The sequence below is a fragment of the Nerophis lumbriciformis genome, linkage group LG17 (genome assembly GCF_033978685.3).
Source record: "Nerophis lumbriciformis linkage group LG17, RoL_Nlum_v2.1, whole genome shotgun sequence".
Taxonomy (NCBI): domain Eukaryota; kingdom Metazoa; phylum Chordata; class Actinopteri; order Syngnathiformes; family Syngnathidae; genus Nerophis; species Nerophis lumbriciformis.
In genome coordinates this window covers 28,836,537-28,864,487 of record NC_084564.2, presented here as the reverse complement: position 1 = coordinate 28,864,487, position 27,951 = coordinate 28,836,537, and the positions used below count along the sequence as shown (strand labels likewise).

The 27,951-nt window shown below is 41.8% G+C and overlaps 1 protein-coding gene and 1 long non-coding RNA gene across 2 annotated transcripts; one reads left to right on the top strand and one right to left on the bottom strand.

The window, feature by feature from the left end:
- Window positions 1–1,099: 1,099 nt before the first annotated feature.
- Window positions 1,100–15,431, bottom strand: p2ry12 (purinergic receptor P2Y12). The gene is made up of 3 exons (XM_061973013.1): window positions 15,333–15,431; window positions 14,993–15,255; window positions 1,100–3,059 (listed from the first exon to the last, which is right to left on the bottom strand). Exons 2-3 carry the CDS (start codon window positions 15,242–15,244, stop codon window positions 2,247–2,249), a joined length of 1,065 nt encoding a protein of 354 aa, XP_061828997.1. The 5' UTR covers window positions 15,245–15,255; window positions 15,333–15,431; the 3' UTR covers window positions 1,100–2,246.
- LOC133614780 (uncharacterized) lies at window positions 15,377–22,223 on the top strand. The gene is made up of 3 exons (XR_009816622.1): window positions 15,377–15,492; window positions 21,837–21,920; window positions 22,018–22,223. It is a non-coding gene; the product is annotated as an uncharacterized lncRNA (long non-coding RNA).
- The last annotated feature ends 5,728 nt before the right edge of the window (window positions 22,224–27,951 follow it).

Below are 27,951 nucleotides of genomic sequence, written 5' to 3'. Positions count from 1 at the left end.
AGACACCGACATTTATTTAATAATACCACCTTAACATTTGGTCCGGTGGCCATGGATGAAGTGCTGGCTGTCCAGAGACGGGACCCGGGGTTGACCGCTCGCCTGTGCATCGGTTGGGGACAGCTCTGTGCTGCTGACCCGTCTCCGCTTGGGATGGTCTCCTGCTGGCCCCACTATGGACTGGACTCTCACTATTATGTTAGATCCACTATGGACTGGACTTTCACAATATTATGCTAGACCCACTCGATGTCCATTGCACCGGTCTCCCCTGTAGTCAGTAGTTGGGTTGGGAATAGTTGGGTTGGGAATAACCCAACATTGTAGTGAGTATAACCCAGGTTTTGTGTTAAGTCATCCATTTTCTACTGCTTTAAATGAATCAACCAACATTGAGTTAGCATACCTCAACTTTTGGGTTAAACAATTCAACGCAAAAGTTGGGTTGAAAAAAATGTACCCAAAATGTTGAGTTAAAATAACTCAAGTAAGGGGCTCGTTCTTTTCTGAACCAGCATTTAGGGTTAAAATTGGGTTATTTTTTAACCCAACAGTTTTTAGTGTGTAATCTATGAGGCAGTGAAATGCAATACTACTACAATTAAAAAATAATAACAATGTGCACTCACTAAGAAAACCCCAAGTTAAAGTTATTTTTTCCAGAATGCAGTGTGTCCAGGGCACAGAAATGGAAATCTTGAAGATGTATTTCAGTACCTGTTATCTATGATTTGGTCACTAGAGGGCAGTTGATACACAAAATACACACATTGTATTAAGTACTGTTCACAGAACCAGGAAAAATAATTGCAAACAAATGGATTAAAACTCTCTTAAAGTTATTTTGGGTCAAATTTAATGGTATTTGAATTAATCTATAAAGAAAAAATGATTGTATGTATTTTTGCTTTTTATTTAAGGTAAAACATATCATACAAAGGTAATTATTTTATGGGAGTAATGGTGAATGCATTTCATTACACAGCAGCAATACGCATATTCTGTATTGTATTACTCTGTCACTTTGGTTTTCCAATAACAACAATATGGGGCAGGTATCATTTGTAACTTGACTAAAGCTAAGTCAACACACGTAAAGTATTTATCAATCCAACTTTATTCACGTTGCATACCAAAAAGTGCAGCATGGAAGGCTTTACATGACAAAAAAGAGACTTGCAGAAACACAAGCACATAAACAACCCGGGGACTCTGCAACCTAGCAGTGGCGGTTCTAGCTATACGAAGAATGTAATAAACATCTTTTAATGTCATTCTACAAAAACAAAATATGCCGAAAACACAACAAAATTGCAAAGGGTCTGTCAGTGTCCATTTCTAATATCAATCAATCAATCAATGTTTATTTATATAGCCCTAAATCACAAGTGTCTCAAAGGGCTGCACAAGCCACAACGACATCCTCGGTACAAAGCCCACATAAGGGCAAGGAAAAACTCACCCCAGTGGGACGTCGATGTGAATGACTATGAGAAACCTTGGAGAGGACCGCATATGTGGGTAACCTCCCCCCCCTCTAGGGGAGACCGAATGCAATGGATGTCGAGTGGGTCTGACATAATATTGTGAGAGTCCAGTCCATATATTTATTTATTTTTTATCATGTTCTGTTTGTGTTGTGTTGTGCTTGCTCGGTACTCGTTTTATCTTTTAACCTGCCCATTGTACAGCACTTTGGCTACCCCTGTGGTAAATTTTAAATGTGCTTTATAAATGAAGTTGATTTGATTTGATTTGATAGTGGATCCAACATAATAGTAAGAGTCCAGTCCATAGTGGGGCCAGCAGGACACCATCCCGAGCGGAGACAAGTCAGCAGCAGAGATGTTCCCAGTCGATGTACAGGCGAGCGGTCCACCCCGGGTCCCGACTCTGGACAGCCAGCACTTCATCCATGGCCATAGGATGCCACCTGTGCAACAATTCCAGTCGGGAAATTTCCTCGCTAAATATTCCAAAGTCAACTTTATTATAAGAAAGGTGACGAGTTTTTGTAAAGACAGTTGTAGAAAGTATTTGAAACTCAAGACAGCCATGACATTATGTTCTTTACAAGTGTATAGAAACTTTTGATCGTGACTTTACATGTGAGTACAAGCCACATATTTGAGAAGCAGAGGCAGCAAAAAAACCAAAAAACGGTAGTCTCCTCCTTGCAAAAGCATAATGTTTTAGGCGTCATTTGGCGTTAAAGATTTGATAACCACTGCATTAAAACATGGTCTTCATGCGCACACGGAGGATTCTCTCAAAGGGGTGCTGCACGAATCGCTGTCCGAGTTCCTCCCCAGCAGCCAGCCGCAAGTCCCTGGGTGCAGCCGCAGGGTCTTAAACAAGGTTGTCCGGAAGGACTTGCAGAGGAAGAAGTAGATGAGCGGGTCCAGGAGGGAGTTGAGCGACGACAGGAATAGCGTGCTCTCTTTCAGATGGAAGAAGAAGAGCTTGAGGTGGCAGTCGAAGAGAAGGCCTCGGGTTTGGCTCATGGTGTACGGAACGCGGGCAAAATGGAACGGCACGAAACACACAAAAAACACGGCCAAGACCAGGAAGACGTTAGTGTTCATTTTTCTTTTGCTTTGTTGCTTTTGACGGCTTTCGGAGCCACGAGACTTGGTGCGGGCGTACGACTTGTACAGTTCTTTGGTGATGAGGGTGTAACACAGGATCACTATCACAAGATTGGCCCAAAAGATGACCTGACACACGTGGTTGACCACCTCATGCCAGTACAGCCCAGCTCGGTCCTTCAGGTCGCTACACTTGAAGTAAGGCGAACGTGGCTTTTTACTGGTTAGAACCACGTTGGGAAGGCAGAGAACCAGCAGGAAGATCCAGACCGCGCCAGAGAAGAGCTTCCGGCGGGTCAGGCGGGCCGCGTTGGTGCCCCTGAAGGGGTTGAGTGTCTTCCTGCAGCGATCAATGCTGATGAGGCCAAAGAAGAGGATGCTGATGTACATGGTGAGGTAGAACAGCACAGAGGAGACCCGGCACACGAAGATTCGTAAGTCCGTGGAGGCCATGTTGGAGTCGGATAAAACCTGGGTGGAGTTGGACAAGAACATTTATATTAGTGTACAAAACCCAAAACCAGTGAAGTTGTGTAATTTGTAAATAAAAACAGAACACAATGATTTGCAAATCCTTTTCAACTTATATTCAATTGAATAGACAAGATTTTTAATGTTTACACTGAGAAACTTAATTTTTTTGGTGCAAATAATCATCAACTTAGAATTTAATGGCAGCGACACGTTGCAAAAAAGTTGGCTCCAAAACCTGTATGTACCTTTCAGCATTAATGGTGCCTTCACAGATGTGTAAGTTACCCATGTCTTGGTCACTAATACACCCCCATACCATACCACGAATTGATTTACGTGGACCCCGACTTAAACAAGTTGAAAAACTTATTTGGGTGTTACCATTTAGCAGAGGTGGGACCAAGTCATTGCTTTGCAAGTCACAAGTAAGTCTCAAGTCTTTGCCCTCAAGTCCGAGTCAAGTCCCGAGTCAAGACAGAGCAAGTCCGAGTCAAGTCCAAAGTCAAGACTGGAAAGTCTCAAGTCAAGTCCCAAGTCCTGCATTTTGAGTTTCGAGTCCTTTCAAGTCGTTTAACCACAGACTAATATATTTACACAGATTGTGTATGCTTTTAAAATGCTGTATTTATTTATTAAAACAAGTGCATTTGAAATTGCAGGGAAAAAGATAGTGCTGACATTGCACTTCAAAATAGCACTATTAACCAGTCATTTTAAACATGTAACTCATTCCTTTACAGAATAAACACATTTGAAAAAAACAAGTGCAACTGTACTTATTTGCACAAAAGTGTTAACATTGTATTTCAATGGCATATTGCATTGTAACTAGTTCCACAGCAGTTTCTATCCTGTTCTTACCTTATCTCATTGATCTCATCTCATACTGTATGTGTGTTTATGTGTGCGTACACATGAAAAACATAACAAATATATGAACATAACAATGAACAGAGTTGTACTTTTTAGATGTCAGGACCCTATGCAATATGTACACATATTCTTAATATAGTATACATTTTAACTGACCTTTATTTGACTATGTTTGTCTTTTTGTATGTGGCTAAAATACGCGGTGCTGCTGACCACCGTCTAACTTTACGTTACTGTGTGTGATACATTGACTAACGTAATGTTACTGTGTGTGATACATTGACTAACGTAATGTTACTGTGTGTGATACATTGACTAACGTAATGTTACTGTGTGTGATACATTGACTAACGTTACGTTACTGTGTGTGATACATTGACTAACGTTACGTTACTGTGTGTGATACATTGTCTAACGTAACGTTATGTGTAGGTACCTCATGCAACCCTGCTTAAAAAAAAATCACTTGACAAAAAGTATGAATAAGGTAGCAAACTGCAGTGGACGCAACAGATTGCCGTGTTTGCAATGACGTTGTAACCATAGACATCTTATAAGTAGACGCAGGTTGCTGTGACGTGAGCAATTTGGCCGCCATCTTGAAGTGGTGATGAGGAGCCGGCGAGCAGCCTAAACTGACAGTTGACAGGTAGAAAACAAAGATGCCGGGCTGGTGTTCAGCGTTTTCCTGCTCAAATGAGCGGACTGTTGAAAATAGGAATCGGGGGATTACTTTTCACAAGTAAGATTTAACATTAACGTACTATTGGTTGTATCTTATGAAAATAATATTACCACAGAGTTGAGAAGGATCAAAGATCTTCAATATTTGTATGTGAAAATCACAAATAAATTTTCTGGGGGAGGATGACGCCCCTACAGGGGTTTGGTTTACAAACTTTCAGCCCCACCTAAAACAAAATTCACCAGCCGCCACTGATTATGATGCATTCTCATTTTAGGCAAAGTATAAGACAATACTTTCTTAACAGTATAATTGTAACCAGGAATAAGTCTTCAAGTAACAATATTCAAATACTAACATTGTTGGGTAAAACAGAATTTGGTTTTATTCTGAATCCAGTGAAACAGATTGGTGGTTTTAGCTGATATGAAGACTTTCAGGTGTTTATATGTGTTTATGTTTAAGTATTTGGCAGACGCTTTTATCCAAAGCGACTTACATAAAATAATACATATAAAACAATCACTGCAAATATTATCATTTAAGGGAAGAATGTAATAGAAAATATCAATACAAAGTGTCAAGACAGAATAAACTCTCTGCTGCTGCAGCAACAGAGATACAGTCTATAGGTCCCTAAGATATATAGATATCTAATGTATTCATACATTGTTTATGTAGGATATACGCATGTATATATAACCTAATCATATTGTTTCTTCAATTTAAAAATAGTTTACCGTTTTTTCCCCTTCTCTAGGATTATAATCCCAGTTTTGATCTCGGACGTCTGGTCACTTATAGCATATAAGAATATTATATTACTGTTAAGCAAACTATGAATACTAAAACACGCCAAAACATGTGTCTGTTATCATAGCTACACGTATGACAAAAAAGGGGGGTGAAAATCAGTGGTATTCAGTGAGGTAAAATGAATTAAATGCGCTGACAATTCATTGTTCCTGCCAAATGAATTGCACTGAGTGGAGCGGATCACCACTCCAAGATGGCGGCCCCGCGCCTCGTCTGCGCCAGTAGGCAGTAGCGCTCCATGCTGCGTCTACTTATAAGATGTCTATGGTTATAACGTTAGCAGTGAGTTTGCAGCCTCACTGATTTAACTACACAGCAAATAAAAGTCACGTTACTTAGCCAATAAACGTTATCTTACATTCAAAACTTACCCTTCTTTGTGCAACTTCAAATGTTGAACGTTGTTGCGTCTCCGTCTGTAATATTCGAACTGCGTGATTTCCATACGGCAATTCGTTTTTTGTTGACCAAGTCGTAGTTTTTATACCCGAACGAAACCAACTTTGGCATAATTGTTGCGTTGTTTGACAACTTGTTCGGTGGTTGTACTGCAATTTGATTGGATGAATGCTGCGTGATGAAAACAACGTAGATCTAATTTGATTGGCTGTTGTACTGACAACACACCAGCTGACAGGAACAACACGCTGAGAGACACAGACGAAGAAAATGAAAAATACGGAGCGCTCCCAAATAACTTTTTAAGCGTTGGATTTTGGGGAAAGTAGCAAGTCATGTCAAGTCATGTCAAGTCAAAAGGCTCAAGTCCAAGTGAAGTCACAAGTCATTGATGTTAAAGTCTAAGTCGAGTTGCAAGTCTCTTTACATTTTGTCAAGTCGAGTCTAAAGTCATCAAATTCATGACTCGAGTCTGACTCGAGTCCAAGTCATGTGACTCGAGTCCACACCTCTGCCATTTAGTGGTCAATTGTACGGAATATGTACTGAACTGTGCAATCTACTAATAAAAGTTTCAATCAATCAATCAAAACAGATGCTGGCTTTTCAACTTTGTGCCCTATAAAAGTCCGGATGGTTCTTTTCCTCTTTGTTCCAGAGGACATGACGTCCACAGCTTCTAAAAACAATTTTAAATGTGGACTCGTCAGACCACAGAACACTTTTACACATTGCATCAGTCCATCTTAGATGAGCTCGGGCCCAGCGAAGCCGGCGGCGTTTCTGGGTGTTGTTGATAAATGGCTTTGGCTTTGCATAGGAGAGTTTTAACTTGCACTTACAGATGTAGCGACGAACTGTAGTTACTGACAGTGGTTTTCTGAAGTGTTCCTGAGCCCATGTGGTGATATCCTTTACACACTGATGTCGCTTTTTGATGCAGTACCGCCTGAGGGATCCAAGGTCACGTGCTTTGCCGCTTACGTGCAGTGATTTCTCCAGATTCTCTGAACCTTTTGATGATATTACGGACGGTAGATGGTGAAATCCCTAAATTCCTTGCAATAGCTTGTTGAGAAATGTTGTTCTTGAACTGTTGGACAATTTGCTCACAGATTTGTTGACAAAGTGGTGACCCTCGCCCCATCCTTGTTTGTGAATGACTAAGCATTTCATGGGAGCTTCTTTTATACCCAATCATGGCACCCACCTGTTCCCAATTAACCCGTTCACCTGTGGGAAGTCCCAAATAAGTGTTTGATGAGCATTCCTCAACTTTCTCAGTCTTTTTTGCTACTTGTGCCAGCTTTTTTTTAAACATGTTGCAGGCATCAAATTCCATATTAGCTAATATTTGCAAAAAGTAAGAGTTTTCCAGTTCGAATGTTTAAATATCTTGTCTTTGCAGTCTATTCAATTGAATATAAGTTGAACTTGTTATTTTTTCACAGCGCAACTGAAAACACATTAAAAAATCAAGGTTGCAAACATCCCCTTTAGGGGACAAATACTACAGAAATGAAAATGTGTATATACAGTACTTTAGAGTAGTCAGTGTATAGCTTCTATATATATATATATATATATATATATATATATATATATATATATATTTACTAACCACTGAATATGATGACACACATTCATTATTGCCTAACAAGCTGGCAACAATTAATGCAATGTTTTGTGATTAACACAGGAGTTAACTTGTTTTTTTGACAGCCATGATATATATAAATAACTTACTTGTGACTCTTTGTGTGTTGGTAAAAATGTTTAGGAAGACATTCTTTATACATCTTCGATATTTCAGAATCATAAAAAAAATGGTTGTGTACCTTTTTTCGACTAACTGTGAAAGTCACGCTGGTGCCCCTTGAAATACGTTCTAGTTGATAGCGTTTTTTTGTTTTTGTTATTCAACCGATCGTGCTCAAAGTGCACAGACATGTACTTGTAAGTCCCCTAAACGTTTATAACAAAATTGTGTGGTGATTTTGCTCAACGCCTTAAAGCACAAGTGTCAAACTCAAGGTCCGGGGGAAGTATCTATATCCATTTTGATGAAAGAAAATACATATACCGTATTTTTCGGACTACACGGCGCACTTAAAATCCTTTAATTTTCTCAAAACGCGACAGTGCGCCTTATAACCCGGTGCACCTAATGTATGGAATAATTCTGGTTGTGCTTACCAACCTCGAAGCAGTTTCATTTGGTACATGGTGTAATGATAAGTGTGACCAGTAGATGGCAGTCACACATAAGAGATACGTGTAGACCTCAATATGACGCCAAAACTTTAAATGTTCCATTGAAAATAAAGAACATTACACACGGCACTCAAAAATCGTCAAAATGTTTTAGTATGACTTTGAAGCGGCACCGCTTGATGGATTGTCGGCCCATTACGGCTACCGTAGTCAGAGATACAAGTATTATTACTATGCTGTGTGTATAAGGTAAGACATATTGTCTGGCGTTTTGTTTCACAATATTATGCAAAAGCAACTTTTCTTACCTTCTGGTACCTGCTGATGTGTATTTGAGATCTGCATAAGTCCTGAAAAATTGCGCAAGTCCGCCACTGTAGTCCGTGCCGATACCGTAGTCGATAAGCTTCTTTTTTTTCTCTATCTTCTTGTTATGGGACATTCATCCTCCGCTGTTGCCATTTCTAATATAAAGTAGTGTAAAGTTCTTACTCTCTCGCCATGAAAGTGCTAAAACATACCTGTGTAGTGGGCTTACATAATTCACCCAAGGAACTTTAGTTATTAGAGAGTTCCGGTCGGACGGATTTTCATGGGACACATTTCCGGCGTTGTTGTTGCACTAGTTAGCCACGGATGAGGAGATGCTGCTCAGTTATTGATTGAAGCAAAGTCTGAATGTCATTAAAATGTCACGACTTGCACTTTGGCGTGGTTTGTTTTCCCATGGTGCAAATGATTTGGACCGGACATGGCGTGAAGGTAAATACATATTTAATTTTAACACTCAAAAAAGGAATAAACAAAAGGGCGGAAGTACAAAACTTGGCTATAAAAACAAAAAACTCGCACACAGGCAGAATTATGGACAAAAAAACAAAAGACACTAACTGTGGCATTAATCAACAAAACTTACTTGCGATGACGTGAACAGGGCAGCATGGACTATGAACATGAAACAGAGTGTCAGCAGTGTGTCAAGAGTGATGTCGCCGGGCTGACTGCCTGGCAACTACAGGCTTAAATAGTGATGACATGATTAGTGAAAACAGGTGCGTGACTCAAAATGTGAAAACGTGAGACAGGTGCGTGACATGACGATGTGAACCAGGTGAAACTAATGGTTACTATGGTGACAAAGGGAGTGAAGACAAGAACTAAAAAGTGTCCAAAAACCAAGCAAAACATAACTAAACAAAACATGATCACAGACATGACATAAAACAGCTAGCTCCATCTTTTGACACTTCTTCCAGTCCCATCCTTGCACGCTACACCGCTACAACAAAGATGACAGGGAGAAGACGCTGTCAAAGGTGAGCCACCTAAATAAGACGGCCCACAAAACGGCGCATCCTGAAGCAACTGTCAGAAAGCGGCTTGAAGATGATCTGTAAAACATCATCTATGCAACATTTTGACCAAAGAACCACCATTACATGTTATTTAGACCACAAGGAAGTCTTTTACATTTGGAAAAGAATAATAGCAATATGACCCCTTTAATGCGCCCTATAATCCGGTGTGCCTTTTATATGAAAATAGACCTGCTCATCGGTAATGCGCCTTATAATCCGGTGTGCCCTATGGTCCGGAAAATACGGTACTACATGCTTTTGCATATCTTTTAAACGTAAATATAATCTAATAACGCTACAAATATAATACTACCATGCATTCAATATTGTTTTTTGTTAAAACAAAAATAAATATTAAATATCTGCTTTGACTTGTGATTTTAAAGCTAATTATCTATTAATCTGCACACTGTGAAAATGAAAATAGGTTTTTTGTTAAAAAAACAACAACTGGTAACTCAGTCACCTGAATTGTTATCGCAAAAAAGAGCGGTACTTTTTTTCCATTGCATTCATGGTAAAACACCAAAAAACACTAATTTTCATGGTAAAATTAAAGCAACTGAGCTGCCAATTTTTCAAACTGCAGAATCCACTTTTCTTTTTTCTTTTTTTTTTACAGCGAACGCAAAGAAATATAATAGAATCACATATAAATGTAATAATATAATGAGGCGAAACCTAATACATGTGTATTTGTATATTATTCACTGTTACAAGCTGCCTTCTCAGGGCGGCCATAATTGCAATGTGGCCCTCAATGAAAACAAGTTGGACACCCCAGCAAAGTCCAGACCGCATTGGGCTGTGTGAGAAATTTCAAATCAATCCGCCTTATGAGGATTAACCTTTGAGTACAAGAATTAGCTTATACAAACGAATATATGTAATCATGACTCTATATTACTATGACGGCTACATCACATTTTTTTGAGGAACTAATCCACTGATTACAGTACACATATACTATTTATATTATAGGGTTTTTAGCTACGGAGGGGCAAAATATGATAAACCAGATGGTGCAGAGCAATTGTGCAACCAAAGTGAAAACCACAATGTCACAGTTCATGTTCACACCATCAACCACATCTGAATTCCTCACTCATTAATCCGTAGACCAGGGGCGTCAAAGTCATTTTAGTTCAGGGACCACATGGAGGAACATCTATTCCCAAGCGGGCCGGACTGGTAAAATAATGGCATGATAACTTAAAAATAAAGATAACTTCAGATTGGTTTTTTTTCTTTAATTTTAGACCAATCCCATTCTGATAACGAACAAATCACAATGTGTTCTTTGTACACTTACATGTTGCAGTTAATTGATAATGTTTATTAATCAAATAGGTGGAATTGAGTCTGGCAGAGTTTTAAAGTGCTCCCATTGGTGTTGATTTGTAATCTGTCAGAAGATTAAATTAATGTAATTTACTCATTTTCTTCAACTGATGTGGTTTATTCCGTTTATTCCGTAGTTGTGGTAAAAAGTTTACAATAATTTCTACAACTCTTATTTTTTTGCGATAGAGTGATTGGAGCACTACTTCTTGGTCACAAAAAACATTCATGAAGTTTGGTTCTTTTATGAATTTATTATGGTTCTACTGAAAATGTGAGCAAATCTGCTGGGTCAAAAGTATACATACAGCAATGTTAATATTTGCTTACATGTCCCTTGGCAAGTTTCACTGCAATAAGGCGCTTTTGGTAGCCATCCACAAACTTCTGGCAAGCTTCTGCTTGAATTTTTGACCACTCCTCTTGACAAAATTGGTGCAGTTCAGCTAAATGTGTTGGTTTTCTGACATGGACTTGTTTCTTCAGCATTGTCCACATATTTAAGTCAGGACTTTTGGAAGGCCATTCTAAAACCTTAAATATTGCCCGATTTAGCCATTCCTTTACCACTTTTGACGTGTGTTTAGGGTCATTGTCCTGTTGGAACATCCGACTGCGCCCAAGACCCAACCTCCGGGCTGATGATTTTAGGTTGTCCTGAAGAATTTGGAGGTAATTCTCCTTTTTCATTGTCCCATTTACTCTCTGTAAAGCACCAGTTCTATTGGCAGCAAAACAAGCCCAGAGCCTGACATCACATGGACAAAGATAAAACCTTCTGGAGGGAAGTTCTGTGGTCAAATGAAACAAAAAATGAGCTGTTTGGCCACAATACCCACCACTATGTTTGGAGGAGAAAAGGTGAGGCTATTAATCCTAGGAACACCATTCCTGCCGTCAAGCATGGTGGTGGTATTATCATGCTATGGGCATTACTTCCAAATTCTTCAGGTCAACCTAAAATCATCAGCCCGGAGGTTGGGTCTTGGGCACAGTTGGGTATTCCAACAGGACAATGACCCCAAACACACGTCAAAAGTCGTAAAGGAATGGCTAAATCAGGCTAGAATTAAGGTTTTAGAATGGCCCCCCCTATGGTCTCCCAAAATCCTGACTTAAACGTGTGGACAATGCTGAAGAAACAAGTCCATGTCAGAAAACCAACAAATTTAGCTGAACTGCACCAATTTTGTCAGGAGGAGTGGTCAAATATTCAACCAGAAGCTTGTGGATGGCTACCAAAAGCGCCTTATTGCAGTGAAACTTGCCAAGGATTGATTGATTGATTGATTGAAACTTTTATTAGTAGATTGCACATTGCAGTACATATTCCGTACAATTGACCACTAAATGGTCTAAGTTTTTCAACTTGTTTAAGTCGGGGTTTACGTTAATCAATTCATGGTAAGGGACATGTAACCAAATATTAACACTGCTGTTTGTATACTTTTGACCCAGCAGAGTTGGTCAAATTTTCAGGAGACCCATAATAAATTCATCAAGAACCAAACTTCATGAATGTTTTTAGTGACCAACAAGTATGTGCTCCAATCACTCTATCACAAAAAAATAAGAGTTGTGGAAAGTATTGGAAACTCAAGACAACCATGACATTATGTTCTTTACAAGTGTATGTAAACTTTTGACCACGACTGTATGTGGCATCGTCTACAACACAACTTGTGAATTTGGACTCATTTAATTTATCACACGTGAAGCAAGAAGGGGATACATATTAGTTCAGAATATTTTTGTGCGCCCAGAAAATGTGTCCCCAGTCATGAGTACAACACGAAATGCGCAGATTATCAATTTGTATATTATCACTAATAAGCAGCATAAGTAGGTAGAAGTGTTGCCTCTATCCTAACATAGCTCCGCCCCCTCTGAAGTCATGCGTGTGGTAGGGGAGTGGTCCCCAACCACCGGTCCGGGGACCGGTACCGGTCCGTGACGCATTTGCTACCGGGCCGCACAGAAACATTTATTGATTTATAAACTACCGCATTTTCTCTGAATTACCTTTCGCCTGTCCCACTAAACACACCAGTAAGCTTGTTAATAGATGTAAATTACAACTCCTTTGTTATAGTACATGGGACAATGCACATTAATGGACATATGCAATGTTAATATGCCAGATTGTAGCCAAAGGCTAATTTTTCATGCAAATGTTTTTGCTGTTTTTATCAGTCACACGTAAAAAGCCGGTTCGTGAAAATCATGCATACATTATACCGGTCCCTGGTGTAAAAAAAGGTTGGGGAACCCTATAGGAGGGGACACAAAGAATTGCTCTGGCGACATCCAGTGGACACATTTACAAACAGCAGTTTCTTTCATTCAAAAATTTCAGCTCATTTTTATACTTAGCAAACTCATCTCGTGGGCCGGAGGGAACCTGTTGGTGGGCCCGATTCGGCCCGCGGACCGTACCTTTGACTCCCCTGCCCTAGACCATAACACCATGCTTGACTATCGGAAAATCAAAATGATCCTGTTATTTATTTTGACAATTATGGCCGTGTGCGGAGTCAGTGGATACTCAATATACAAACCCCGTTTCTATGAGTTGGGAAATTGTGTTAGATGTAAATATAAACGGAATACAATGATTTGCAAATCGTTTTCAACCCATATTCAGTTGAATATGCTACAAAGGCAACATATTTGATGTTCAAACTGATAAACATTTTTTTTTGCAAATAATCATTAACTTTAGAATTTGATGCCAGCAACACTTGACAAAGAAGTTGGGAAAGGTGGCAATAAATACTGATAAAGTTGAGGAATGCTCATCAAACACTTATTTGGAACATCCCACAGGTGAACAGGCAAATTGGGAACAGGTGGGTGCCATGATTGGGTATAAAAGTAGATTCCATGAAATGCTCAGTCATTCACAAACAAGGATGGGGCGAGGGTCACCACTTTGTCAACAAATGCATGAGCAAATTGTTGAACAGTTTAAGAAAAACCTATCTCAACCAGCTATTGCAAGGAATTTAGGGATTTCACCATCTACGGTCCGTAATATTATCAAAGGGTTCAGAGAATCTGGAGAAATCACTGCACGTAAGCAGCTAAGCCCGTAACCTTCGATCCCTCAGGCTGTACTGCATCAACAAGCAACATCAGCGTGTAAAGGATATCACCACATGGGCTCAGGAACACTTGAGAAACCCACTGTCAGTAACTACAGTTGGTCGCTACATCTGTCAGTGCAAGTTAAAACTCTCCTATGCAAGGCGGAAACCGTTTATCAACAACACCCAGAAACGCTGCCGGCTTCGCTGGGCCTGAGCTCATTTAAGATGGACTGATACAAAGTGGAAAAGTGTTCTGTGGTCTGACGAGTCCACATTTCAAATTGTTTTTGGAAACTGTGGACGTCGTATCCTCCGGACCAAAGAGGAAAAGAACCATCCGGATTGTTATAGGCGCAAAGTTGAAAAGCCAGCATCTGTGACGGTATGGGGGTGTATTTGTGCTCAAGACATGGGTAACTTACACATCTGTGAAGGCGCCATTAATGCTGAAAGGTACATACAGGTTTTGGAGCAACATATGTTGCCATCTAAGCAACATTACCATGGACGCCTCTGCTTATTTCAGCAAGACAATGCCAAGCCATGTGTTACATCAACGTGGCTTCATAGTAAAAGAGTGCAGGTACTAGACTGGCCTGCCTGTAGTCCAGACCTGTCTCCCATTGAAAATGTGTGACGCATTATGAAGCCTAAAATACCACAACAGAGACCCCCGGACTGTTGAACAACTTAAGCTGTACATCAAGCAAGAATGGGAAAAAATTCCACCTGAGAAGCTTAAAAAATGTGTCTCCTCAGTTCCCAAACGTTTACTGAGTGTTGTTAAAAGGAAAGGCCATGTAACACAGTGATGAACATGCCCTTTCCCAACTATTCTGGCATGTGTTGCAGCCATGAAATTCTAAGTTAATTATTATTTGCAGAAAAAATAAATACAGTTTATGAGTTTGAACATCAAATATCTTGTCTTTGTAGTGCATTCAATTGAATATGGGTAGAAAAGGATTTGCAAATCATTGTATTCCGTTTATGTTTACATCTAACACAATTTACCAACTCATATGGAAACGGGGTTTGTATATAAGCTGTGGTCTATATCCAAGTTTTTATTTCTATAGTATTGTACATTGAAAGGTAAAAAAAAAGAAGGTATAATAACGACGGTGCCAGTCAAAACTGAGCATGTCTTCGTACCTTGAAAGGGAACGTGAGGGTCATGATGACATCAGCGACCACCACATTCTTCAGGTATATGACAAAGTGAGAGCGTGAAGGAATGCGCAAGAACACCCACACCGCCAGGCCATTGAGCGGCAGCCCAACCAGGAATAAGGTGGTGTAGAGGAGGGGGAAAATCACCGTCTTCACAACATTGTCACGGGAGCAAGTGACATTGATAATGCTGCGGTTGTCGTAGGTAACGAGGAGAGTCGCGTTTCGGTCCATGAATGAGTTGTCTGTAGAAATACAGTCCCAAAAAACGTAGTTGAACACATTTAACTGATAGAGTTACACATTCGAGTAAATAACTGACCTTTTGTCCAAATTGTTGTTGTTGTTGTTTTGGTCCCTCTGCCCAGTTTGGAGGCTTGCGGTCTAATGTGACACTGCGCCTGAGTCGAGACTTTCTCTTTGACTTCTGCTTTCTCTTTCCTGTCATGAGAAAACCACATTCGAAGCGCGATATCACAAAAGTAAGTACATTACACCCCCCCACATTTTCAGGAATCATTTTAGTCTCCAACTGCTTGTCGTTAAATTATTACGGTACATGAAATGATGAAATCGCCAAAGAGTTGTTCTTATTTTGTAGAGAGAAAAAAAAAAGCAGATAACAGAAATTACCTAAAAAGAAAGTACTTTTGAATGGCAAATTTCAAGCTTTAAGAAACACTAAAATTGTCATGTCTGTATTATCATGTTTTGTTTTAAGTCATGTTTTGTTTAGTTTCTGTCTTTTCACTCCCTTGTCTGGTCACCATAGCAACCATTAGTTTTCACCTGTCACGTCACGCACCTGTTTCACGTTTTGAGTCACGCACCTGCTTTCACTAATCATGTCCATAGTATTTAAGTTCATTCATTTTCTGTTGTTCGGCCTGACGACCTCACACCACATTTATGCTCTGTCCATGCCTGTTACTTCTTTCCATGTCAATTCCTCAAGCAACTATTTCTGTCCAAGCCAAAGTAAGTTTTTGTTCCATGTTTAGTCTTTTTGGTTTCATAGTTTGTTATCCGCCATTGTGCGTGTTTTTTGTTTGTACTTTTTTGCTATAGTCTTTTGGTTTCATAGTTTATTCTCCGCCTCTGTGCGCGCTTTTTGTTTATTCCTTTTTTTTGATAAATATAAATAAATCATGTACCTTCATTCCCGTCTCGCCCGTGCCAACTTTCCGTTGCATCCCGGAAAAGCAAACACCCAAGATCGAGTCTTGACAGTAGGTCGTCAGCAGACCCGCTTTTCCGCAAGTAAGTTGGCCGAGTTGGACAATGCGGATGAAGCTTCTTGGGAGGTGCTGCGCGCCATGGAGGCAGAGACGCTGCGCTTTCCCCCCAGGGAGCGCAGGGGGATGATGTGGGGGAATGAAGGCAAGCTGGTGCCGATCGGCGCGTCGCTCCCGTCCCGGAAACGTCGCCAAGGACGGGGAAAAACTTCCTCGAGCCAGCAGGACACGCCGCTCCCACAAGCCCTGCCCCCTCCGGGCGGAAGCAAGCAGCAGTCTGCCCGGCTTCCCCATGATGACATCACAGACCAGGATTTTTTTTTCCAACTCTTTTTCTTTTGAACACCCGCCTCCAACAAAAGACACTAATGGCATGTCTTTGATAAAACATTATCAAAACATGTTTTTAGAAATCAGGTCTAGTCAGTCACAGCCATCCCAATTTTATGCCCCGCCCCCCAAGACTCATGCCCCGCCCCCCAAGACTCAAGTCCCGCCCCGTCACAATTTTTTTCTTTTTTTCCGCCCACACAACCCCAGGTGGGGGATAAAGAAAAATATTGTGGCCAAAATAAAGGGGAAATTTCTGCCCTCCCCCGCCCACCCCTACAGAGAGTTCCAGACCGCAGGGAGCGCGTCTGGTATCCGCCCCTTGAGGGGGGGGCTGGGGTCGGGAGCTGTGTAGGTGGGGTGGCTCTGCATCACCATGCCAAGCCACAGCCTCCAGCACGGCCGCCACCACCAGTCTTCCGAGCTGCCAAGCCACAGCCTCCAGCACGGCCACCACCACCGGTCTTTCACCATGCCAAGCCGCAACCCCCAGCTAGGCCACCTCCACCTGCACCAAAGCTAGCACCTGTAGCTGCTCCACGGCTAGCACCTGTAGCTACTCCACGGCTAGCACCTGTCGCCGCACCAAGGCTAGCACCAGCTCCACTACGCCAAGACCCACCACGCCAAGCTCCGGTACCAGCTCCACGACGCCAAGTGCCGCCAGTCGCAGCCCGACGACGTCAAGTGCCGCCAGTCGCAGCTCGACGTCAAGTGCCGCCAGTCGCAGCTCGACGTCAAGTGCCGCCAGTCGCAGCTCAACGTCAAGTGCCGCCAGTCGCAGCTCGACGTCAAGTGCCGCCAGTCGCAGCTCGACGTCAAGACCAAGACCAAGACCAACACACGCCATGCCAAGATCAAGACACGCCATGCCAAGACCAAGACACGCCATGCCAAGACCAAGACACGCCATGCCAAGACCAAGACCAAGACCCGCCAAGCCAAGACCAAGACCCGCCAAGCCAAGACCAAGACCCACCATGCCAAGACCAAGACCCACCATGCCAAGACCAAGACCCGCCATGCCAAGACCAAGACCCGCCATGCCAAGACCAAGACCCGCCATGCCAAGACCAAAACCCGCCATGCCAAGACCAAGACCCGCCATGCCAAGACCAAGACCCGCCATGCCAAGACCCGCCATGCCAAGACCCGCCATGCCAAGACCCACACCAAGACCAAGAACCTACACCAAGACCAAGACCCACACCAAGACCAAGACCCACACCAAGACCAAGACCCGCCATGCCAAGACCTAGACCCGCCATGCCAAGACCCGCCATGCCAAGACCAAGACCAAGACCCGACATGCCAAGACCAAGACCAAGACCCGCCATGCCAAGACCAAGACCCGCCATGCCAAGACCTAGACCAAGACCAAGACCCACGCCTAGACCAAGACCAAGACCCACGCCGAGCTTCGCCGCCGGACGCGCCACGCAGAGCTTCGCCGCCTGACTTGCCACGCCGAGCTGCCACGCCTGCCAAGTTGTCGACGCGCCTGCCTCCTCGTCGGCCACGGATATGGCCGCTACCTGGTCGCCCGCCACGCCAAGTGCGCCCACCTCCCAGTCGGCCACGAATGTGGCCATTCCCTGGGCGCCCGCCTCGCCTGCTGCAGCGGCGTTCCACTCGCCGCCGCCACCTAACTCTGCCCCGGTGGATACGGGGACACGTGGTCTGGCGACCCACCGCCATGTCCCCCTCCCGCCCTCCCATGACTTTTGTTAAGTTTTTTTTTCTTGGACATCTGGTATCTGTCCTTAAGGGAGGGGCTCTGTCATGTCTGTATTATCATGTTTTGTTTTAAGTCATGTTTTGTTTAGTTTCTGTCTTTTCACTCCTTTGTCTGGTCACCATAGCAACCATTAGTTTTCACCTGTCACGTCACGCACCTGTTTCACGTTTTGAGTCACGCACCTGCTTTCACTAATCATGTCCATAGTATTTAAGTTCATTCATTTTCTGTTGTTCGGCCTGACGACCTCACACCACATTTATGCTCTGTCCATGCCTGTTACTTCTTTCCATGTCAATTCCTCAAGCAACTATTTCTGTCCAAGCCAAAGTAAGTTTTTGTTCCATGTTTAGTCTTTTTGGTTTCATAGTTTGTTATCCGCCATTGTGCGTGTTTTTTGTTTGTACTTTTTTGCTATAGTCTTTTGGTTTCATAGTTTATTCTCCGCCTCTGTGCGCGCTTTTTGTTTATTCCTTTTTTTTGATAAATATAAATAAATCATGTACCTTCATTCCCGTCTCGCCCGTGCCAACTTTCCGTTGCATCCCGGAAAAGCAAACACCCAAGATCGAGTCCTGACAAAAATAAATCAAGAAAATAAATTGTGGTAATAATAAATAAATAATTAATTACATTTGTAACGCACTTTACATTTGTTAAAATCTCAAAGTGTTACAAAGTATTAAAAAAAAAAAAGGAAAATAAATAAAAAATTAAGTTAGAATATATATATATATATATGTATGTGTGGGAAAAAAATCACAAGACTACTTCATCTCTACAGGCCTGTTTCATGAGGGGGTTCCCTCAATCATCAGGAGATATATATATATATATATATATATATATATGTATATATATATTTTTTTGTCCTGTCCAGCTTTTAAGGCAAATCATATAGTTGATGTAGATGCCCATATCGGCTGTTCAGATTTACTTTACTAAAGAGAAGTGTGGGATACTTCTCTTGTTGCCTTATTTGTATTTGACTTTATTAAATGGATTAATATTATCATTTGGTGCAGCCGGGCCGGAAAAATATAATATAAAAATTTAATATAAAATTGAAATAGAAATAAAAACATGAAAAACACTAGATAAACACTAGATAAAACATAGTAACATTGATACAAATAGAAAACAAAACATGAAAGCACTGGATAAAAAGGCTAGTCAAGCAATGCATTTAAAAACAAGAAGGCAGAGAAATTTGATAAAAGCTGTACTAAAAAGGTGGGTTTTTAGTTCCTTCTTAAAACGGTCGACCGACTGTGGTGCTCTAAGATAGTCGGGGAGAGCGTTCCAGAGTTCGGGTGCGGTCAAGCAGAAAGCCCGGTGGCCCATTGTTTGTACCATGAATTGATTAACGTGGACCCGACTTAAACAAGTTAAAGTTAAAGTTAAAGTACCCATGATTGTCACACACGCACTAGGTGTAACAAAATTATTCTCTGCATTTGACCCATCACCCTTGATTGAAAAACGTATTCGGGTGTTACCATTTAGTGGTCAATTGTACGGAATATGTACTGTACTGTGCAATCTACTAATAAAAGTTTCAATCAATCAATCAATGTAGATTTGTCCTGATGGGTTTGAGGAGGTTGGTGTTTGAGGAACGGAGGTTGAGGGGGAGTTGCCGTAGATGCATTGAGGTGTTAGCAGGTTAATCTTGAATTCGGTCCGGGATGCAATAGGGAGCCAGTCCGTAGTGGTGGTGGTAGTCCATAGCACAGGCCTGGGCATTTATTTTGCCTCGGGGGGCAAATTTAGAGAACAAAATGTGTCTGGGGGCCGGGGACACTAATAGAAAACCTCACAATAATGTCTGATTGAATGCTAAAAATGTTATGACAGACCGCCTTAAAAAACGGAATGAATTTTTAATTTTTTTTACTGAATGAGACACTCAGAATGTACATGATATTAAAGAATGTGGGATTTACAATATTGACTATAAAGGCTAAAACACTGAATATTGACAACATATTAACGTCACACACCCTCTCCTTCCACATATATTTTTTTTTTACAATCAAGCGAAACACAACAAAAATGCAACAAACACAGTGAAATATGAACGCGAAGGGTAAAATGGATGTGTCTGTTTAAACCTCATTGGAATGGCACCAAACAAAAGTTACAGCTTCATCGCTTTGCCCAATACAGATTTGCGATTCATCACTGAATATCAATCAATCAATCATCAATCAAAGTTTATTTAAATAGCCCTTAATCATAAGTGTCTCAAAGGGCTGCACAAGCCACAACAATATCCTCCCTTAGCCAATTATAACCTTGTTTTTTTTCTTCTGTTCAGTTGTTAATGACAACTTTTGTTTAACTTTTCTGCATTCAAATACCATTTCGGTTTATTTCTTTTTCTTTAGTTGCCCATTTCTTTAGCTGTGTATTTTTTGTTTTTAAGACATGTTTCAATAAGTTTTCCGTCTTGACGTTTTGATGTTTTCCTTGGTCTGTCAGTATGCTTGCCTTTTACAACTTTCCCATTTTCTTTGTTTTAATTGACATATCTCACATTGAAGCCATGATTCATGTCAATCCACCTGATGCAACAGCTCTTCAGAGTGTAAACACTCATTTTTAACTGCAGACTAATGGACATATTCCATCTGATACAGGGGTTAACTTTGAAAATTAATGAATCTACAGGCTAATTCCATAATGTTTTCTTTAGAAATGAGCAATTTCATACTTATTTCACTCTGTTTGCTCTGAAAATGAAACGGTTGCTGACTACCACAATTTACCGTATTTAAAAAAATAAAATGTAATTATTTCTCAATGCTAGAGTTGTGACATTTTATGTTGCGGCGCATGCGTGGTACCATAATTTTCTCTGCAGCAATCCTGATGCTCCCCAGCGCTCGTCGGGAGCCTCGCATAAGGAGGGGTACTGTTACGGCGCATGCATGTACCATCCATTCCTCCGCAGCAAGCACAGCTAGACGCTCCGTTGAGAGCGCCTTCGGACACGCCCCTGCTCGTAACGCTCAGACCGCGGCCGCGCGCCTGTACGGCTGCGCCAACCTATCTCTCCGACCTCCTTCAGCCTTACTGCCCCACCCGATCCTTAAGATCAGCCGATCAGCTGCTGTTGACGGTCCCTGACACAAGGCTGAAGCTTAGAGGTGACAGAGCTTTCGCCGTTGCTGCTCCCAAGCTCTGGAACGACCTACCTCTGAGTATTAGACAAGCCTCCTCTCTTCCTGTTTTTAAATCTCTCTTAAAAACATACTTTTATTCCATGGCTTTTAACACTGAGTGATATCCATCCTGCAATGGCGCCCAATAATACACCTGCTGTGAACCTGTTTTTATGTTTTTATTTATTCTATTTTATTTATTTATTTTTTATCGTGTTCTGTTTGTGTTGTGTTGTGTTTGCTCGGTACTCGTTTTATCTTTTAACCTGCCCATTGTACAGCACTTTGGCTACCCCTGTGGTAAATTTTAAATGTGCTTTATAAATAAAGTTGATTTGATTTGAATGTACCATCAGCGCACCTGGATCTAATGAGGCTCGACAGCATAAAGACCAACGCAGCCGACGATCCAGTGCTGGAACGTAGTTCTCTGTCCGACAGTAAGCTTCGCGTCTCTGGCTCCTCTCCTGTGTTTGGTTTCCGTGTACCTCTGCCCCTTGTGCTCACTTGTTCTTGTCGTTTCCCTTGTTCCCGCAGTTTATCCTCTGTCGCCTTGGAAGTGAGCTGTGCGCCTCACTTCCCTGGATCCTCCTCTGGACTCTGACTCCCTCGCTCGATCCTCGACCCCCCGCTTTAGACACGGACCTCAGGAGGGCCTCACGGTCCTCCCGCTTGGATCACGGACCTTATTCTGCCCAACCCCTTTGGACTTGTTTGCCTTTTCAATCAACACGCACTTACAACACTCCTGGTAACATTATCTTGTTAATTCCTTCACATAGTCTTGCATGCACACACATAGTAGCATACACACTCCAACACCTCATCAAGCGCAATAAATTCCTGTTGAGCGATAATTCCTGTGTCGTGCCGTCTCCTTCCCCCGCCGTACGTAACATTTTAAACGACTATAGATTGTTTCATGCCTGTTATCTACTTTTAAACAAATTAAAGAACTGAATGAACATCCTCCAAGACTGGCGATTCACTTTTTTCCTAGGGCTGTATAGTAAAGACATATGCATTCTCTTTAGATATTAATGGCTGTGTGGTGAACCTATTTTAATGTCATACTGTACACGATGCACACTGATTAGGCTAAAGTATATCCAAGTTTACGTTTCTTCTTAGTGCCTGATCTTCTAAGATCTAAACACTACATGCTAATTAACTATAAAATAGCATCTATTATTGGCGGATGTGTTGCACAATGTGATCGCCTCCTTTCTCACATTCACTTGTGCGTAGCTGTGCCAGTTTGCACGCACATTTTAGATGCGTTAAATATACTGTAGATGCCAAACAGTGGCTGTAGAACTGTTTCAGTCAGTAGATACGCTTTGCATGCACTCGAGTTTTAATACACCCAAGCCTTTTGGAGCTCAGCCCCAAGCTGTAACAAAAATGCTTGCTGATAAAGTGTGCTAAACTTTAGGTGACTGCTAGAAAACCATATCACTTTTGTATTGTCTAGTTTTGAGGAATTGAAATCCAGCGTGTTCCATTTTGTGCCACATGACTTCAGCAGTCCTCTATCCTTATTTTCTGACAAACCGGCAGCAAGGCTGAAAAAGTCCCGGTGTCTGTAGCCCAACTGAAAGGTCAGCATCATTCACTTCCGTAATTTACACCAGTGCACGCGTACATACAGTACTGTGGGTACATGTGTGGAGGGTTCTACCTTACATTTTCACTGTCAAACTTGTTATTGCTGTGGACACATTTCTGACACATGTGGTCTTTGTGAGTCAGAACTGCGTTCTATTATACAAGACTGGATCAAGCTTTATAACCGCGTGGCTCGTGTGGTAGAGCGACCGTGCCAGCAACTTGAGGGTTCCAGGTTCGATCCCAGCTTCCGCCATCCTAGACGTCCCTTGTGTCCTTGGGCAAGACACTTCACCCCTTGATCCTGATGAGTTGTTGTTAGCGCCTTGCATGGCAGTTCCCGTCATCAGTGTGTGAATGTGTGTGTGAATGGGTGAATGTGGAAACAGTGTCAAAGTGCTTTGAAAACCTTGATGGTATGAAAGCGCTATACAAGTGTAACACATTTACCATTTACCATTGATCCCCTGGGCATAGGTGTGCCCTGGGGGAATTTGATGTTCCAACAACACCATATGAATATTGGCATAGCACACAGAGTATTCGGGTAATACATAAAATAGAATGAAGTATGAATTAAAAATGTATGTGTATTTTAAACCAATGCTACCTCTCCAGCCAGAGCTTCTTGTAAGTGCTGGCAACCTCTCACTCGATCATAATTGTTTGCTGACTTGATCTGAGCTGCAGGTGTAACAATAATAATAATAATAATAATAATAACACTAAATTGGCCCTAGGGTGTGAATGTGAGTGTGAATGTTGTCTGTCTATCTGTGTTGGCCCTGTGATGAGGTGGCGACTTGTCCAGGGTGTACCCCGACTTCCGCCCGATTGTAGCTGAGATAGGCTCCAGCGCCCCCCGCGACCCCGAAGGGAATAAGCGGTAGAAAATGGATGGATGGATAATAATAATAATGGATTAAATATATATAGTTTTTTTTGTTTGTTTGAGTGTAGCGTGAAGAGAGTAGAGAACAGTTTGGCCTGCCAAGTCGTTTAGTTTGGCACACCAAATGCTGGTTTCCCAAACTTAATACATATATTACTGACATCTTTCAAGCTCACACAATAATTGATGGCATATTTCTAAGGCTAACTAGTTGCCATCTTTCAGACTTCACAATCGATGTAACTTTATATATTGCTGTATATAATGGCAGGTATTATCATGGCGCATGCCCAATCCCTCATGTCATCTGCCCCTGCTCGCTCTGCCCGCATCGTGGCCACGCACCTGCAAGGCTGCAGGCAATCACAAACCAGCACACCTGGGACTGATGAAGACAGACTGCATAAAGACCAGCGGACCCGAAGATCCAGTGCCGGAACGTAGCTCACTCCTCGTAGTAAGCATCCCGTCTCTAGCTTCCCTCCTGCGTACTTGCAACACACACTTACAACAAACTCTGGTAACATTGACATTGTTAATTCTACACATCGTCTTGCACCTTTCACATTTAGTAGCATAGACACTCCACCACTTCATGAAGATCGAGTTCATTAAACCTATTGAACCGATCCCTGCCGTTGTGTTGTCTCCTTCCCCCGTCATACGTAACAGGTATGGGGCTAATGTGTTTTGCCCACTGCCCATTGGCACATTTTTGCCTTGGTCCTTGGAGGCAAAAAAGTGTGGATACCCCTGCTATGCATAAGAAACAGTGCTACATAGCTCTATGAAAGAATCACAATCTTTAAACATCTTTAAAAAGCGTTTTAAGCTAAATGTATTGCGACATTATGTTTAGTACATTCAGCACACCCCTTATGGTTGAGGAATTCACATTAGTTGCACCATTTTGGTCTTGACCTCTGTATGTGTGATGAGATTATCGCAGATCTTCAAGATGCAACCTTTTAATCACATTTTAATAATAGGATATTGAGACTGGTATGGTGGATTTAAAGATTATTTTTTTATTTATAAATGAAATTGTAAATGGGTAGATTTTGAAATGTATTGTATTGTACTGTATTTTCTATATATTATATGATGATGTATATTTTAACTGTGGGTCCCTGTCCAAACAATGTGTGCTTCTAGGGATTATCTTTATGCAGAATGGACTCTGATATTAACAAAAGAAACAATAATGAAATACAAAATTATGTTTGTCTGTAAATAAATAAAAAAAATAAGAAAAACTACAATGCAGCCATTAAAACAACAATACAAAATAATAAAAGGAAACAAAATAACAGACTTTAGTGTAGTATCTCTTTCAGCTTGTTTTTAAAATCCCTTATTCCAACCCTTTTATACATGAGGCAAGATATTCCACTGGAAAGCAGCCCTGTACAACACCGTTTTTTTGCACAGATGTTGCCCCTCAGCTAATAAGTCTCCATGAGTCCTCCAGAGTGGTTGAGTCTGTTAAAAACATACCAATACTATCTAAAAAAAATACCAGAAGTCTTGTTAATAAATGAGCTGTATATTGGTCCTGAAACAGGATCAAGACTGTGCTGCTTTCATGGTCTCGGAGTGAATGGGAGGTAGACGACTATTATTCTCCAGAAAGGTTGAATTATCAGCTTCATCTTTGATTTGTTATCTTTGATGTTTTCATTGCAGAACACTGTTAGTGACTTTTGATCCTCAGCATTTACACATGTTTCAGTACAAAGCAAGTAGGAATGACATGAAGTGTGAAGTTAATTATATTTATATAGCGCTTTTCTCTAGTGACTCAAAGCACTTTTACATAGTGACATGCTTTCATACTTCAGTTATTTAACAGATTACTTCTGAGAATTGTCATGCCCAATAGCAGTAGTGTCAGGCTCTCATCTCTCATCTGTGCAAACATAGACTCATGCACACAAACCTGCACACATGGCAATCCTCATCATCTACCTCTCAGACAGACAGGAAGAGAAGAATGAGGTGAAGAAGTAAACGCACCGCTCGTCTGAATTTCCATTAAAATCCCCCCCACCCCCGGGGACTCCGAATGTACCTCCGCCGCCCCTTCCTACACACATAATGTTTTTTCCTCATTGCACTTTCTGCAGCTTTCCCACATCACCCGCTGACCTCTGAGTCATTGCTGTCACTTTTATTTTTTATTTTCCCCCTGCCAATTCCAAACCGCGAGTCTTTTTGTTGCGCGGCTCGAGATAAACAAGTGTGGCAAACAGGAAGCGGAGCGGCTGTAAATACGGGAACCTAATCTTGTCTGTGCAGAGGGCGCCTACACGCACGACTCTGAGTAAGAGGTTATGGAAAAGGTGACGGCGAGGGGACGCTGGTATTTGAGGGCAAACAAACAGAAGTCACGGTGCTGCAACAGCTGTCCACTGACCAACTGTGACCTCTGACCCTTAAGAAAAAACAGCCCGACAGTCGATCATCTTGACATTATGACAGGCAGACATACACTATATATTGCCCAAAGTATGTGGCCACCCATCCAAATGATGAGAATCAGGTGTCCTAATCACTTGGCCTGGTGTATAAAATCAAGCACTTAGGCATGGAGAGAAATGTCCACGGTCCTAAATATTCCAAAGTCAACACTTTATTATAAGAAAAGTGAAGAGTTTGGGAACAACAGCAACTCAGCCACCAAGTGGTAGGCCATGTAAACTGACAGAGAGAGGTCAGTGGACGCTGAAGCGCAGAGTGCAAAGACTTTCTGCACAGTCAGTTGCTACAGAGCTCCAAACTTCTTGTGACTGTGACGATCTGTCCCTTCATTTCGGTTTGTTTCCATGTTTTTGTATTTACTTCCTGTCAGTGCTCTTATTTTGTTATATTTCCTGTTTGTTCCGCTGAGCACTGTTTTCTCCTCACCTGCCGTTGATTGGCAGCCGGTCCACACCTGCTGCCAATCAGCATATGTCTATTTGTTTGTAGTGTTTGTTTATGTTTTCTCTTGAGCACTCCTCAGTACTCGATGATAGACTCTTTATGTTTGGAACTGTTGTATGCAAGACTGCTACATTTCTCTGTTGATGATCATTAAAATCATCTTACCTGCTCATCCTCCTCCTGGTTCTTGCATCTTGGGGTCACACAAACGGCAGCCATGCGAGTTCCTCACAGTGACCTTCCAATTAGCCCACGTACAGTACTCAGAAAGCTTCATGGAATGGGTTTCCATGGCCGAGCAGCTGTATCTAAGCCGTACATCACCAAGTCCAATGCAAAGCGTGGGATGCAGTGGTGTAAAGCACGTCGCCACTGGACTCTAGAGCAGTGGAGACGCCTTTTCTGGACTGATGAATCACGCTTTTCCCTCTGGCAATCGGATGGACTAGTCTGGGTATGGAGGTTGCCAGGAGAACGCTACATTTCGGACTGCATTGTGCCAATTGTGAAATTTGGTGGAGGAGGAATTATGGCGTGGGGTTGTTTTTCAGGAGTTGGGCTTGGCCCCTGAGTTCCAGTGAAATAAACTTTGAATGCTCCAGGATACCAAAACATTTTAGACAAGTCCAGGCTCCCAACCTTGTGGGAACAGTTTGGAGAGGGCCCCTTCCTTTTCCAACATGACTGTGCACCAGTGCACAAAGCAAGGTCCATAAAGACATGGAAGACAGAGTATGGTGTGGATGAACTTGACTGGCCTGCACAGAGTCCTGACCTGAACCCGATAGAACACCTTTGGGATGAGTTAGAACCAAAACATTTTGGACAATTCCATGGGATGTCACTTCAAGTTCATATGTGAGAAAAGGCAGGTGGCCAAATACTTTTGGCAATATGGTGTATTTACTTTTACTCCATAGAGGGTGGTCCAAATGTGTGACTTTATGCATGGATGTTTGCTTCCATGCATGGATTTGTAACACAAGCCTTCACTCACGAAGCGTGTGCCTGCAAATTGTGTTTGGACAGTGTAAGGTTTCTTTGAG

What these genes read in the sequence shown, in the direction of transcription:
- p2ry12 (XM_061973013.1), bottom strand. Translation starts at nt 15,244, where the DNA reads ATGGACCGAAACGCGACTCTCCTCGTTACCTACGACAACCGCAGCATT. An exon ending in CCCTCACGTTCCCTTTCAAG is followed by an intron (nt 3,060 to 14,992) that starts GTACGAAGACAT and finishes AACTCCACCCAG; the next exon opens with GTTTTATCCGACTCCAACAT.